General features: G+C 40.7%; 1 protein-coding gene across 1 annotated transcript in view; it reads left to right on the forward strand.

Annotated features, from left to right (window-relative positions):
- The window catches only part of LOC110969932 (multiple epidermal growth factor-like domains protein 9), a 43,224-nt gene that overhangs the window by 11,286 nt on the left and 17,208 nt on the right, over positions 1-14,730 (forward strand). The window contains exons 3-4 of the mRNA XM_022220116.2: positions 7,999-8,138; positions 13,486-13,635. Coding sequence (XP_022075808.2) covers positions 7,999-8,138; positions 13,486-13,635 — 290 coding nt within the window. The remainder of the gene's footprint in view (positions 1-7,998; positions 8,139-13,485; positions 13,636-14,730) is intronic.

Below are 14,730 nucleotides of genomic sequence, written 5' to 3' on the forward strand. Positions count from 1 at the left end.
TGCAGGAGCTCAACAAATCATGTGATGTAAAATTTGTCGGGTTAGGTACGGCCAGCGTTTGATGAGAGAGCAGCATTCACCACTTGTATCTGTGGTAACACTTGTATTATGGCTGTATTTGGGTCAGCTCCTCTGGGCAATGACTGTAAGGCATTTCTGTTTACAGGGCTGTATTGAAAAGCCGCCATAGTTTGTAATGAAATATTGATTACAGTTCCAGATGTTTTTACCTCTGTAATTCTGTAGTGGATTCATGTCTACTGTCAGTCTATCTTTCCCCAACACTGATTGTAGGGATGATATTATTTTAATGTATTCCCTTAACAATAATGTACATGCTGACTGAGAAAGTATATTATTTGATTTTTGACAATGGACACTGAAAATATCAGAATTTTTGCAATCTTTCAACACATGTCCTACAGTCTGGGTTTCATGAATAAACATGCAGTTATAGACCGAACAGTGATAACAGCAACAGCATCTGTTTTCATTCTTGCATTTGACTGGATATGTGTTGCTGCCTAATCAAGTGGAATCACTGAGCTGATTCTCAGTGTCCTGCTGTGTTTCTCCAGCAGCAGTGGACTGAAGGACTGCAGGGTTAGAGCCACACATCTCTGCCTGATGACCACACTCAGGAGAGCAGGCAGAGCATCACTGCACTGCCTCCCATCTGGCTGCAGGGTCAGGACAGGGCTGATACTGTCCTTTCATAAAATATCTCTTCGTTGCAGTGCCTTCATATGTAGGCTTTGGATTGGTAGGAGTCACTGTTGACATACTTTTGTGAGGCACTTCATTTTTGTGATTTAAAGTGGTACTGTTGTAGTTTTTAAATGAATTAGTCATTAGAAGGCTTAAACCTTTACTTTATCATTGAACATGAGACCTCTAGACCACTAGGGTGTCAGCTTTGTCCATTATATCTGTTTTATTTAGTATGAAATGCAACCACTCATTGAAAATGTATGTGAACAGAGAAATAAAAGTAAGACATGGTAGTTGTGGGTGCAGCTAACAGTGGAGCTCTTTCCATGACATTCTCATTGTTATCACTGAGAGGTTGCTAGGTTTGAGCTCACCCAACTGTCAACAAAACCCAGCAGACTCTTGAATGAGCTTGTGGCTAGTTTCTAAGCTATCAAGCTACGACATGATAATGTCATCAGGTTGAGAGGTAGCTTTGCGGCTAACGGTTTCCCCTTGCTTCCAGCATTTGTGCTCAGCTCGGCTATAGGGCTGCATGATGTTTTGTTTCAGCATCAGCACTGAGATGTGCACCCATGCAGCAGTCACACTGCAGGAAATGTAAAATAACTCATACACATCGTGTTACAACTTATTTCCTGCTTGATACAGGAAAAACCTGACATGGTTCTTATTTTTCATGACTAATCAACAACATAAGACTCTGATAAAGCATACGTTATTCTGATTTAGGGGTCTATAGCATTTTTATTTACTTTAATATCAAGACAGAGTTTGTTGATGTGCATGCTCAGATGTTAAAAAAGTATATTTCCCAAACTTGTTGACATATATGAAGAGCCAGTCCAGAACTTTTTCTAATTCAGGGTTTCATTTGACCATTAGAGTGTTCTGTGAGCTGTTTCTGTTTCTAAATGAGCATTTTTGTAGCCCCAGCAGCTCTGAGCCCTTTGAATGTGCTGTAGTTAATGGCTGACCACACCCGTCTCCATTATGTAATGCTAGCTGAAACAAAACATTACAGATGTCACTACACAGTTTAGGATGCTGTTAGCCTTTTGTCTGAAAACTGGCTCACTTTCTTCCGTAAATAGCTGGATGTGTCCGTACTTGTGTTGAATGAGCCGGTACAGTGGGGGAGAGATCACAAGTCTTTCCGCTCTGTTGTTTAGCACACCCTTTCAGGATTTGGCTGTGTACCCAGCAATGCTACTAAACCTGCTTAGTGTAGGTTCCGGTTTATGTTTGCCAAACGGTTCACCTCTCTGTGATTAAACTGGCGACCACATCCCTGTTGGACGGAGGATGTTTTCTACTGTCTGCCTTGATTGGACACATGTAGCAGTCGATGGTCGGCGCTCGCTCAGCAGCAGATGAATGGGGTTAAGCTTTATGTGTAATACTGACCTACTTAATATGCAGATCTGACGCAGAGCGGCTGCCCCGTTGTAGAACAGTGAAATCACACCAAAACAATAACAAACCCCTCCTCTTGGCCAAGAGAGCACAAATTATCACCAGGATTACCAAGCACTAAGGGAGAAGGTTTTCCTATCTGAGGGTCCTACACGTCAGCCTGTACTTCTCCAGTAGCAGACCTGGTGGGTTTTCAGGCTGCACACTAGACTAAAAACCTCTTATTAAGTAAGAGTCATAATTTTGAGCTGCTCAAAGTGAAAGATGAAGCCTCACTGGTGACAGATTGTGCCGCATTTCCACAGGTCAGAGTCTGACTGACTGCCAGCCAGTGAGTGAAGAGAACAGGCTGTGGTGGTGCATTAAAGGACAGCTACACCATCATTTTTTATTTCTTGCTGCATCCCCCAACTAATTTACATCACTGATGATTTTCCATCTTCTGTTGTTATCACTAACTGTGTGGAAAATACTTTAATGTTTTTTAAATATATTCTTCTAATTCTGGCAGCTGCATGCTGTAGAAATTCTGACAACTAATGTTTGATAGGACTTCTTCCCCTTATTCTTTCTTCGTCTGTCTTCTGTCATTCATCTGATTTGAGCAATATGCACTAAAGATAAGCTAGAGGTTAAAGGTTGATTTTTGTAGAATGAAAAAGATCGAAATCGAAGACAGCGGGCCATCTGGCCTCCTGGCATGGCATGCATCATAGCATCCAGTGCAGGGGAAAGACAGGTTTTACTGTGCTTTCAATCTTTGTCATCTACCACTGACTGTGCCTTGAGTTATATTTTGACCATCTACAGTAGAATGCTTCATTTCACGAACGTTATCATGACATGTTGTTGTGATATAATATAAAACATACATGGTAGGCAGTGTGGCTAAAGATGGGCTATTGAAAAAGTAGATATCAGTTAGGGCGTTGTAAGGATGTCACACAAGCTGTGTGTAGCCATCCTGCCAGTTTACACAGTGTGAGCTGTTGGCAGAGTCAGTACAGTATAGGAGAATGCATACTGGAAGAACGTGACATGGCGATGTGTTGTTTTTCTGCCATATATACATTGCAGAGTATGAAAAAACAAGAATTTTCACCAGATGACTCAAATTAACTATTTGAAAAAATGAATCACTGTAGAATGATCAGGGTGATTATGTAGGGGAATACATTTGCATTTAAAAGAAAAATCATTTAAGACGAGCTGAAAAAGCCATCTAGAACTTTCCTCATAGACAGACACTGAAAAACGGCATCCAAAATAGTCTTTTGTTTTCGTACGGCATTCAGATCGTTCTTTGCACTCATACATACAGAGCTTTGTTGTGCTGATGTAAATGGTATAATAACTGAAGTTGCATTTGTTTTTGCAACCAAATCATCTTCCTTCCACCTTACTTTCAGTGTTTCTCTCCGGTTCCTTACTCAGTTGGCTGTGCACATGTGGAGCATGACAACAAACTCTTGCAAATTACAGTTTTAAAAAAAAAAAAACTCCAAGACCTGTTAAATCAGAGTAAATCGTTTTTATCAAATGATATATTGTGTAGCCCTTGTGCAACTTGTGAACTAGTATCATCCATGCCAGTGTGCGTGTGTTAAGCAGTGTTTGTTGTCTGGTAGATGCAGCTCCTTGTTTTCTTGTTACACATCCTATCAGTGCAGGTTAGCAAAAGCAGCGCACATAAAAAGGAAGCAGCTACAAACAAAAATACACAATGCACCACTTTGGACTCAACATATTTAAGCCGCAGGCCAATAAGTGGAGAGCATTTGCTAACTGATGAAGTCCTTTTAAATCCTGAAACGTCAGCTGCTTGGTTTTCATTGTGTTAGGCAGTAATTCAGCTACAAACAATAAATCAAGAAGAGATTGATGTCAGGCGCACCACAAGGACAAAAAGGACAAGGACCGCTCCCAGAAGCTGCCATCACATCAGTGCTCCCCTTAGGATGGAAATGTGTGTTATTTTTATTATTATTATTTTCCACTGAAAGCATGCTTTAGGCTACTTCCTGTTTACTTTAACTGCTGATCAAATTATAAGACAATTCCATTTAGTTTCAGCGTAGTGGAGAAAATGTGTAGGGATGCCATTTAAAATGTACACATATGTTAGTCACATTAGGAGCAACATTATCCTGATGTTTTATGTTTTATATTTATTATTTAAGTCGTCAGAAGGACATTTTAAACGAAGCACATCATGACAGACTATAAGTAAAGTTTTTGCTCACTTTCTGTGTGGCAGTTGGATATTATCTCTGTGACTGCTTTGTATTAGGGTCACTGTGCAGCATGTGTGTGTGTTTTAGCACTGAGGACTGCTGATCTGCCAGCCTTGTCCTCAGCAGTGCCCACGCCCCACTAAGCATTGCCGTGGGCCTCTTCATTTGCATTAAGTGCAGTTGTTTTAACAAAGCCATGTTTGTACGAGGACCCACGCACATGCTCATGGAGAAGTGCTCCCAGTCACTCTTGATTTACTTCAATTGTTTTGAAGTCATTGTCCCCAGATTATGTCTCTGTGCCCATTGTCTGGGTTTGATGGCTGATCAGGCTTGACTTAGCGTTGCGCTCTTCCTAGGAAATTACCTTGAGTGTGGGAAGGCTCACAGAGGGATTTTTTTCCCTGAGAACAAATCAAATCTCTCCCTGCCACTCACTCACTCTCTCATATTAACGAGTTTGCATTATGTATTTTTATCAGATAGTGAGAGCACAGATCCAACTCAGGGAAGATGCATTAACAAAGGAAATAACTCATTTATGAGTACATGATTGCCTGAGGGCTCAAATGTAATTGGACTTAACTTTGCTGGAGCATTGTACTCTACTGAGAGCAATCATTCTGGGTTAAGTAAAGCACATGAAGCCAATAAAAGGTGTTACAGTATGGTTCTCTGAAACTCAAACCAATATCTGTATTATGGAGTTTAAAGACAAGGATATTTTGGATGATAATCATTTTCAAATGCAAACGCAGAACAAAAAAATGTTGCTCTACTCTGGTGGACTAAACTGTGTGAAGGATGTCACCTTTAAATTCTCAGTGACATATTTTAGCAGACCTACACTGATGCATGCAGACATTACATATGTGCAGTAAGCTAATATCAGCCTGAAGGATTTATGGTCTAGCTGTAGTTCTGGATGGATCCACTCTGCTTTAAGGCTTTAGAGCAGGGGTGTCAAGATCCGTTCCTGGAGGGCCACTGTCCTCCATGTTTTAGATGTTTCCCTCTTCCAACACACCTGATTCAAATGATCAGGCTCGTTACCAGGCTTCTGCTGAGCTTGATGATGAGCTGATCATTTGATTCAGGTGTGTTGGAAGAGGGAAACATCTAAAACATGCAGGATAGTGGACCTCCAGGAACTGAGTTTGACACCCCTGCTTTAGAGCTCTATGTAGAATCCATTCAGACACACCTGGACAATAGCCTGTTTTCCAATGGACATGTACAGTATGTGTTTTTTGTTTTTGCACCATGAACACCATTGTCTGCTTTTTGCACTGCATCATGCATTTATCATTTGCACTCCTATGTTTATATATTCCTTTCTAGCTGTAAATTTATGTATATATTGTGTTATATTTAATTTTATTACTATTATTTTTTCCTCCCTGTTTTAATTTCTGTAGTTTCTTTATTTTTTGTTATACTCTTCCATATTCCTAGGGTGACACCAGCAAACGAAACCAAATTCCTGTATGTTGAGTACGCGCTTGGCCATTAAAGCTGATTCTGATTCTGGTCAAGTCATCCCATGCTGCTGATTCTCTCAGTACTGTGCATAGTCATACACCATGTTTGTGATGTCCTGTAGTGCCATTTTGCTCTTCTCCTTTTCTTCTACTGTGCATGCACATTTCCATTCATACTACAATAGACTGCTGTGCAGACAGTTACTGCTCCTCCTACTGACACACACAGAGCTCCTCTGGACGTCTCAGAAAGGCTGCGACTTTGTGCTTTTTACAGGATAGAGCAGCTGATTACGGATTGGCTTGTAGCACAATGTCATGATTATTGTTAAGGTGAGCTGAGAACAGTGGACAGAACACAGGATTTCTACATGTACAAATTAAAAGATATCCAAAGTCTCACAGTGACGATTTTGATTTCAACCTGTCTATAATGACGGGTTAGAAAGGTGTGAATGGCTGCTACCCACAGATGTTACCAATAGTGGAAAACATGCTGGGTCTATGTACTTTACTTTTATTTCTGTCACTTGTTTCCATCCTCTCCTCTCTGCTCTTTGTCAACACAGCCAGCGGTTCAGCTGGATAGCGCCGTGATGTTTGTCAGAGGACTGATGGATGCAGCTGAGTAGTCGGTAATTTTAGTTTTTGTTAGTATTTTACAGAATCAGGTAAAAGCAAGTGGTTTATTTTTGGCAAATATTTAAACGGGAAATGTAGAAACAGTGATTTTGCTAAATTGTGATGATTTAAAGCTTACTAAAGACTTCAGAAGGAACTTCAAGGATGGTCAGAAAGTGGAAAATCTGGCAATTATTTGTGTTTTTATAGTAACTGGCTCTGATGAATTGAGTAAATTTGGTGATTTTTAAAGAAAACATGCCTTTCAAACTTGCCAGTGGGTTTTGGGGTTCAGAGGCTGTTTTACTGCGGACAACATGGCAGCTTCCCAGTGGTGAAACCTGAATGTCTGAGAAGCTCAGAAGTGGCTACTGATCTTGCCCCGTGGCAGCCTCCACATTGTGCACAATTGTGACTGTGAATAAAGTCATGTATCAAAGTCCTGCCTGGCCCTCAGTGCCCAGCTGAGAGCATCACCCATCTATGGGAGAAAAGTAGGTGATCTGAAGCTACAAAATAGTGTCCAAGATGGTCAAGATTGCAGCTGCTGGAACAAGCAAAGTTCAAGGTTTGCTCATGTTAGGATCAGACAGGACCTTGTGACCCAGTTACTGTACTGACACAGGTTGCATTGGCATCACCAGGACAAGATGTATAGTTTGGGGAAATGCTGTCCATGTTTATATCTAGTGTATGGTTTCAGGAGGGAGGTTTTCATTTCATATGAAGAACTGCAGCTGCTGGAGTCAGGACAAAGACAGCATTTGAGGTTGCTGTCAGAGAACGAGTACAACCATGAATTCTGATGTACTGTCACATATATTAAATATGTGAGTTTCCATCATGTCTGTTTTCTTCAAGCTACAAAAAAGAAAAATCTCTTTGGAGTTTCAACTTTCAAAACAGCACATGCTGGAAGCCTGCTACTGAGCTTGTTTTTCTTTTCAAATTCATTTCAAGAGTTCAGCTCCATTAGCCAGATAACAGATCTTGTCAAAGTTCATGTTGTTTTTTTCCAGGGTTACATGCTGTTCAGTGCTTTGATCACCACCCAAACCTAAACGTGTTGTGTCGAGGTGGCGAATGACGTCTCAGAGATGAATGTGTCTGAAGTCAGTCAAATAGAACAGATGAAGAGTAGATGACAGTGAGATAATCTTATTTTTTTTCGTGATTTTTCTAGACTGATCCTTTTGGTAGAGACACAATGAGATATAAAGGAATAGCATAAGGAAAAAACAAGTTTCACACGATGATTCCCTGGATACTACACGTCCAACAAAACATGCTAAATGTGTTGGTGTTACTCAGGGTGCTTCCTGCATACTTCATACCTGTAGAAAGCAGATGGACGGGAGAATCTGCAGGATTTGCACAGCCTGGGTGTCAAGTGTCAGGACTACAGTCCAAAACACACACACTCACACACACACACACACACAATCTTGTCACACACACACACTGACAGCCTAAGCCTGGAATTCTGTTGTAGACTTCTGTCGGTGGTAATTTTGTTTTCTGCTCTGCCCCTCCAGCTCAGGGATATGCAAGTGTAAGACGGGAGTGTACGGACCCAAGTGTGACGAATGCCACCCAGGTTTCTTCCACTTCAGTAGCACTGGCTGCCGGCCCTGCCAGTGTAACAACCACACCAACTACTGCCATCCACAGTCTGGTGAGTCCGCTGATCTCAAATAGAATGGAATCCTAACTACTGTTTTAATAATCACCCTAACAAGCTCAAAGTCTTGTTTTGTATCTTTTCAGTATTCAGGATTGTCAGGGTCAGTTGTGAATGAGCCAAAGTGGCTGAGTTAGGTAGAGCATCTGCCTTCCTGACTTGAAATCCATAAGACTTGTAGATTAATTTAAAGACAGGTGCTTGTTCCTAACTTGACTCTTTTTTATTTTCACATTACTTTATACTTGACTAAACTTCTAGTTATACTGCTAACTTATATTGTTGTGCCATTCATGAAGTAGCGCTTAAATAACTAGCTCCTCAACAAGCTAAATTTCAAACAATATATAGTTGGGTGGCAAATTAAAGGAAAGCCCTACATGGAGTGTCATAGGAAGGTGTTGAGTCACTCTGGCACTAATTGTCTTTTGGAGAAACTCTACTGGAGAAATAAACTGCATTCTCCCAAAAGCTATCCCCTCAATTGACGATGATGAGGATGATGATAAAGATGATGATGATGATGATGGAGAACACTGTCCAAAATCGCCCATAAGTGTTGATTTGCGTTGAGATCTGGGACTGTGAAGGCCACATCAAATGATTCACATCATTTTTGTCAAACCATTCCTGCAGTATAAATGAAGACATCGACATCCTGGAAGAGTCTGCTCCCATCAGAAGAGAAAAGTCTGACAAATAAAAAGTGACCACTAAGAACAACTTTGCATTCATTTGCAGTTACACTTCCCTCTAAGTGACCAGATTTATTAATGAAAAGCCCCTCCAAGCATCACAGAGCCACTGGATCCTCCTACTGTAGGTTTCAAGCATGCAGGTGTTTCCTTTATTTTACCACCTGTATGTATAAATTTAGTGTCTTTTGCTTCTGAATAACTGTTATTTACTACTCAAATACATGATCACTGTACTTAATGGGATGCACTGTTCTATATTAAACTAGTCATTAGTATATGAGCAAATAAAAAGAAAGGCTCTGCTGGAAGAAGCTTCAACACTTACCATGCTTCTTTCAAGTTATACATTATTAAGAATGATCCAGCCATATGAATATATAATAAAAAGACTGTGAAAGGGGCGATGCTGCATAACAGCTAGTTGTACCTGTAATACTGTCTATATAATATGTTTTTACTTTCACTTAAGTCTAATTTTGAATTGAAGGATACTTTTACTTAGAAACATGTCTGAATACTTCTCCCACTCAACCACTGTTTAAAATGAAAGGTCTTGTCTTTGTGATCATCCTTAATGACCTATAGATGCGCTGTAGTTTGGCTGATAGATCAGACTGACTACAGGTGGTAGGATTGCTGGTTCCATCCCCAGCTTCACCTGTCTGCATGTCAAAATGTGTCTTTAAAGTAAAAAAAATACTGCTGAAAGCTAACAAAGTAATCAATTGCTTTAGTTCATTTTTATGTCTTTGACTCCATTACAGCTATATTTGTGCCACTAGCAAAGCAGGAAATCATAGGGGTTTATCAACAAGCTCTACTTTCTAAAACCTTCACAATGACAGCAGTGCCTATAAAGGAAGAAGCAGCTGTATGTGCTCCTGTCAGCATGCAGCCCCTGTGGAAATGGACATTGCATAAGAAAACTGAAGCTTAATGCTCCAACCAATCTTTGCCCTCAAAATGCTCTTTAAGTTCCCCATAAATTTAGCACCTTGGTACTATATGCTGAGGATAATCTGCTGTGTTTATTTAGGGACTTTGGCAGCACACGAGCTCTGCAGTTTGTCTAAAGTAAATGTTTACCATGGGACCTCAGCAGAAGTGTTGGTGAGAAGGATACAGAAAGCTAAGAAAACTAAAATTGAAATCAAAAATGTTAGAAAATATATGTAGAATTCCACAAATCCAGGCTCCAGTGTGATTTATGGTTGGATTTATCCTCTTCTGTGTTCTTGATCGCATATAAAGGAGGATTGCTGCTCACCTCCAGCAGTCAGGCTCTGAGAATGAGGAAATCATCAGCGAGTGGCAGGCTGGAAAAGGACGATAGGTAGAGGGGTCAGAATGTGGGTGTGTAGGGGGTGGGGGGCAGCAGTTTTAGAAGCCATATGTCTTTCCATTATAATGCAGGGGCAGATGGAGCGCTGTAGCCTTTTTCTGGGCTCAGTGTTCACAGGGCTGTGGATTAGCATAGCTCAGGCTTGACAGCTCCTTTAAAGACTGACCCTGGCCTCTCCCTCGGGCTGCTTACACAAGAACATATTGTGCAAATGCAAATTATACAGTATCCCAAACACTGTGTACCTCCAATAAACATGACGGGAACTCGCCGTTTCCAACAGGACCTTGGACCACTGTCCCCACACTGACCCATTGTTTTCAGCTGAACAAGAATGAAAGAGAGATAAATGAAGGTTTTCAGTCTATCATCAAGAAGAATGACCTGTTAACCATTATTCTTTTTTCTATGTCAGTTCAATTTAGTATAATAAGTGTCGCCTTTATTTCGGTGTCATTTCACTCAGACAACCTGCAGTTTATCGACTACAGCTGAATGAAAGCTGTTCTTTGTCTTCACTTGTCCGCTGTTTGATGTAATGAAATATTTCCTCTTGAGTAAACGCTGTCTCCACCCAACACTTTGACCTGTGATATGCAGGGTTTGCTGCAGGGAATACTGCATTTTACAGCTTTTGGTTCACACCACTGTTACGCAAAGGTACAGCAGCAGTGTGTGGACAGGTTGAGTCATGTCTACATATCATCTACCTGTGATCATGGACACATAACAATTCAAAACACCCAGAAGCTCAACCACCAATAGCACAATCTCCTTACAAGAAAAACAATTAATATATTCAAATTGGATTGTTGTTTTTTTAACTACAGTAATTTTCATAAATCTATTTGGATGAAATGACAGTCCGTTGTTTTAGCTGAAGAACCGCTGGCTTCAGTGTAACCTTCCTGCCTCTGAAAGATACCGCTCTTGTGCGCTGATAGAATGCAGTTTGACTGGTTCATATTTCTTTTTATACCTTATCCAGTTTTAGTGTGACATGTGGAAATAACGGAAAACCTGGATGAGGTTGGGAAAAGGAATGCCATCCCATAGAGAGGTGACTGTCCCTGCCCTGGGTTTCACCTCTCAGGGTACATTGAACTGACTGCCAGGATAATGGCTCTGTTATACTTTGCACATCCATGAGTACTTTAAAGTGCCAGTACTGTGCATACACGAAGTAAATACGTACAACCTACTGCACTTGCATGGAACAAATCCACCAAGTGGCCTCCTGCAGACTAGAATTTATTATAACAACCACAACAACTGCACATCTGTCTACATCTGTCTCAGTGCACGTCTGCATTGGAGTATAAACAAGGCTTAAAGGCAACTTCGTGCTTTTCACGTGTCCGCAGGGGCACGACCTACATTTCATCATTTTCCTTCCCCTGCACACGTCTGCATGGACCCATTATGGGGTTAAGGGGTTGTTCCCCACAGTTTGTGATGTGTTGACTGCGTATGTGACAGGAAAACAAACGGCGCTCAAAAAAATGTTTAATGGTGGTTTGATTTGTACATGCTCTTCATCAGCGCTGCCCAGATACAGTTGAAAGACACAATGCTACAGTCCAATCTGTAGCTAACTGCTATATTCTCTATAAACCAAAAAGCCATAGCCAGCCAGATCTGTTCTGATGTGTGTCAGTGCAACTGTCTGCATAGCCAACCCGCGTTCAAAAGTTTATCCATTCACTTATTCCCTGACTTTTATCCATGTGCTAACATAACTGCACGAGGGTTTTCTAATCATCAATGAGCCCTTCAACACCATTAGCTAACACAATGTAGCATTAGAACACAGGAGTGATGGTTGCTGGAAATGTTCCTCTGAACCCCTATGGAGATATTCCATTAAACGTTTGTTTATACCACAAATACACAGAAGCATAAAATAATGTTTGCCACCATCAGGGCACTTGCTTCTTCTTACCTGACTCTGCGTTGGACTGATTTGCAAATCGTGCACACTCAAATATTCAGTATTGACTATATTCTGCTTTATATTAGAATACTATGAATGCTGTTCATTTATTAACTGTTATTTAATTAGACTCGTACTGTATAATGTTTTATTTTGTATTCCACACTATAGTATATTTCTGTTCTGTAGTGTTTGTTGGACTATATTAGCGTATTTCACATTGTATTTTCTGTTTCACTCTACATTTAACAACATATTTATACATATAAGCAACTGCATGTTTAAAAAGTCATGCGGTCATGGATGATGCAGGCTTATTGTTTGCTTGTAAGCTAGTTGCTTTTGTATAATTTTGTCTTCTTCCTTTTTTCATTTCATCTAATTCTCTTTCTAACAATTAATTTTTCAACTTTTTGAGTTTTTTTTTACTGGAAAGAGTACCTGTCACAGTATAATCCATGCATTGTCCTTAAAAATGTTCTTTATTTCTTTTGTTTACCGTACCTCTGCTCATTTCTATCCTCATCCTACTGCAACATTTCAATTTATTTCAGTCACTAAAGACTCATCTAATATTTATTCCCCTTAGAATATGCTGTGTTTAAATTAAAATGTGAAAATATAAGGAAGTGGTGAGTAAATATTCTATTCCATGGAGTCTTGAGGTCTTGAAAGAACTAAAAAAAAAAAAACTAGATTCAGAAAACTCCTTAGAATGTAATAAAAAAGCTAGAATTTAATTTGTGTGTCTTTGAAGTGTTCCTGTGCATGACTGCTTTTGACAGTGGATTTTGCTGATCAGTCCTTTGTGAACTTCCAGTCAGCACCATCAGACCCGCAGCAAACACTGTCACTGTAACCCTAAGCCTACGAACCATCAGCTGGGAACACGGCAGTCAAGCAAAGATTTACACAAACAATCATCTCACTTTATCCCACCTATTTATTTGTTATGCTTTCAGATTTTGGCCTGTATGAGTATGAAACTGTGATTAAATTGCGTTCTATATGGTGTTTAAAGGTCTTAAAGTATCTTAAATGTCACCCGTTTATCATAAAGTTTCCAGGCTCTACCCATCAAATTGTGCTTTTTAGAAAGGTGAATGCATTACTGTTCCCACCATTCACATAACGCCTGTAATCTTTTGCAATTATGGCACAATGGTCATCAGCTAGGATAAGAAAAATGTATTATTAGTAAAAATTCTTCTTTTTTAAGTAAAAGGACCGCTGACTTTGTGTGCAGTGACCAAGTTAAGGCGAAATAAAAATGGTAGCGAGTCTTATGTAACCAACTAATCCCACTTTCTGGTGTAAGCAGTTCTAAAACAGAATAGGTGACCATGTGATCTTTGTTCTGCCCTACAGGAGTGTGTCTGAACTGTGAGGGCAACACCCAGGGATCCAACTGTGAAGAGTGTAAGCCTGGTTTCTACCGCAGCCCCAGAGCTGCCCTGACCGACCCCTGTGCACCGTGCCCATGCTCCAACTCCACCTCCACCGGCACCTGTCACACCGGTCAGTCTCTGCTGACGCATCACACACTCACCTCAGGCTCCCATCCAATGCTCTGCTGCAGTGATTCAGTGGCTGACACCAAAACCCCACAGTGATGATGTCTTAGGAAACATTTTGCAGACTCTGCTACAGGTGCGCTGCAAAATAAGTCAGCGTGACATTGTTGCCATCTACTTTTGACTGGTTAGTAAAGGTAATAAGAGCAATGCAGTGAAAGTAATACAGGGTTAAAATTTAGGAATCTGAGACCTTGTATGCTGTGTACGTGACAACACAGTAAAACCCTCAGTCTTAGGATGTGTCAAAGCAACCACAGCATGTCAGAGGAATACTTAATTTAAAAAAATGACAAAGCTGCAGCTAATGTGTCAGCAGTATTTAAAAATACATACATTGATGTTTGAATCTGCTGTGGCACAGGTGGTCGAACAGGTTGTCCTCTAATTGCAAGGCGGTGTAACCCCCGGCCCTCCACACGTCTAAGTGTCCTTGGGCAAGACGCTGAAGTTGAAGTTGCTCCTGATGGCAGGTCCCGTGCATGGCAGCTCTGTCGCCATGGGTGTGTGTAAATGTGTGTGTGAATGGTTGAATGAGAAACATTGTAAAGCACTCTGAGTACCAGTAATGTAGAAAAATGCTATACAGGTGCAGACCATTGATCATTTGAATCACAATGGCAATACTGGTTTCAAAAATGCAATTCAATTTTGACATTAAATCGCACTGCTGCAGTACAAGGCATCTAATGGTCTGATGACGCTTGCTGCCATTTTTGACTCCAGAATGTAGCCATAATGCTGTGGTTTGATTTTGCTGGATATGTGAGTGAGCTGGACACTAGGAGGGTTGCTCATGGAACAAAGTTTATGTCATTGCTGTCCTGAAAAGATTGCAAGGCCTTAGAGGTGTCGTATGCAGGATGTTGCTGGAATACCAGCATCTCAGACCGAAGCAGACAGACATGCAGGGACACCTCCCAGCAAAGCAGCAGTAGACTCGCATACTGAGCTGAAATGAAACGAGTGCACATAAATCAGGTAAATGCATACATTTTTTTCTATTAATTTAAGGGGGGTTGTTGGGGGTAGTGTGGGA

Source organism: Acanthochromis polyacanthus, chromosome 7 (genome assembly GCF_021347895.1).
Source record: "Acanthochromis polyacanthus isolate Apoly-LR-REF ecotype Palm Island chromosome 7, KAUST_Apoly_ChrSc, whole genome shotgun sequence".
Taxonomy (NCBI): Eukaryota; Metazoa; Chordata; class Actinopteri; family Pomacentridae; genus Acanthochromis; species Acanthochromis polyacanthus.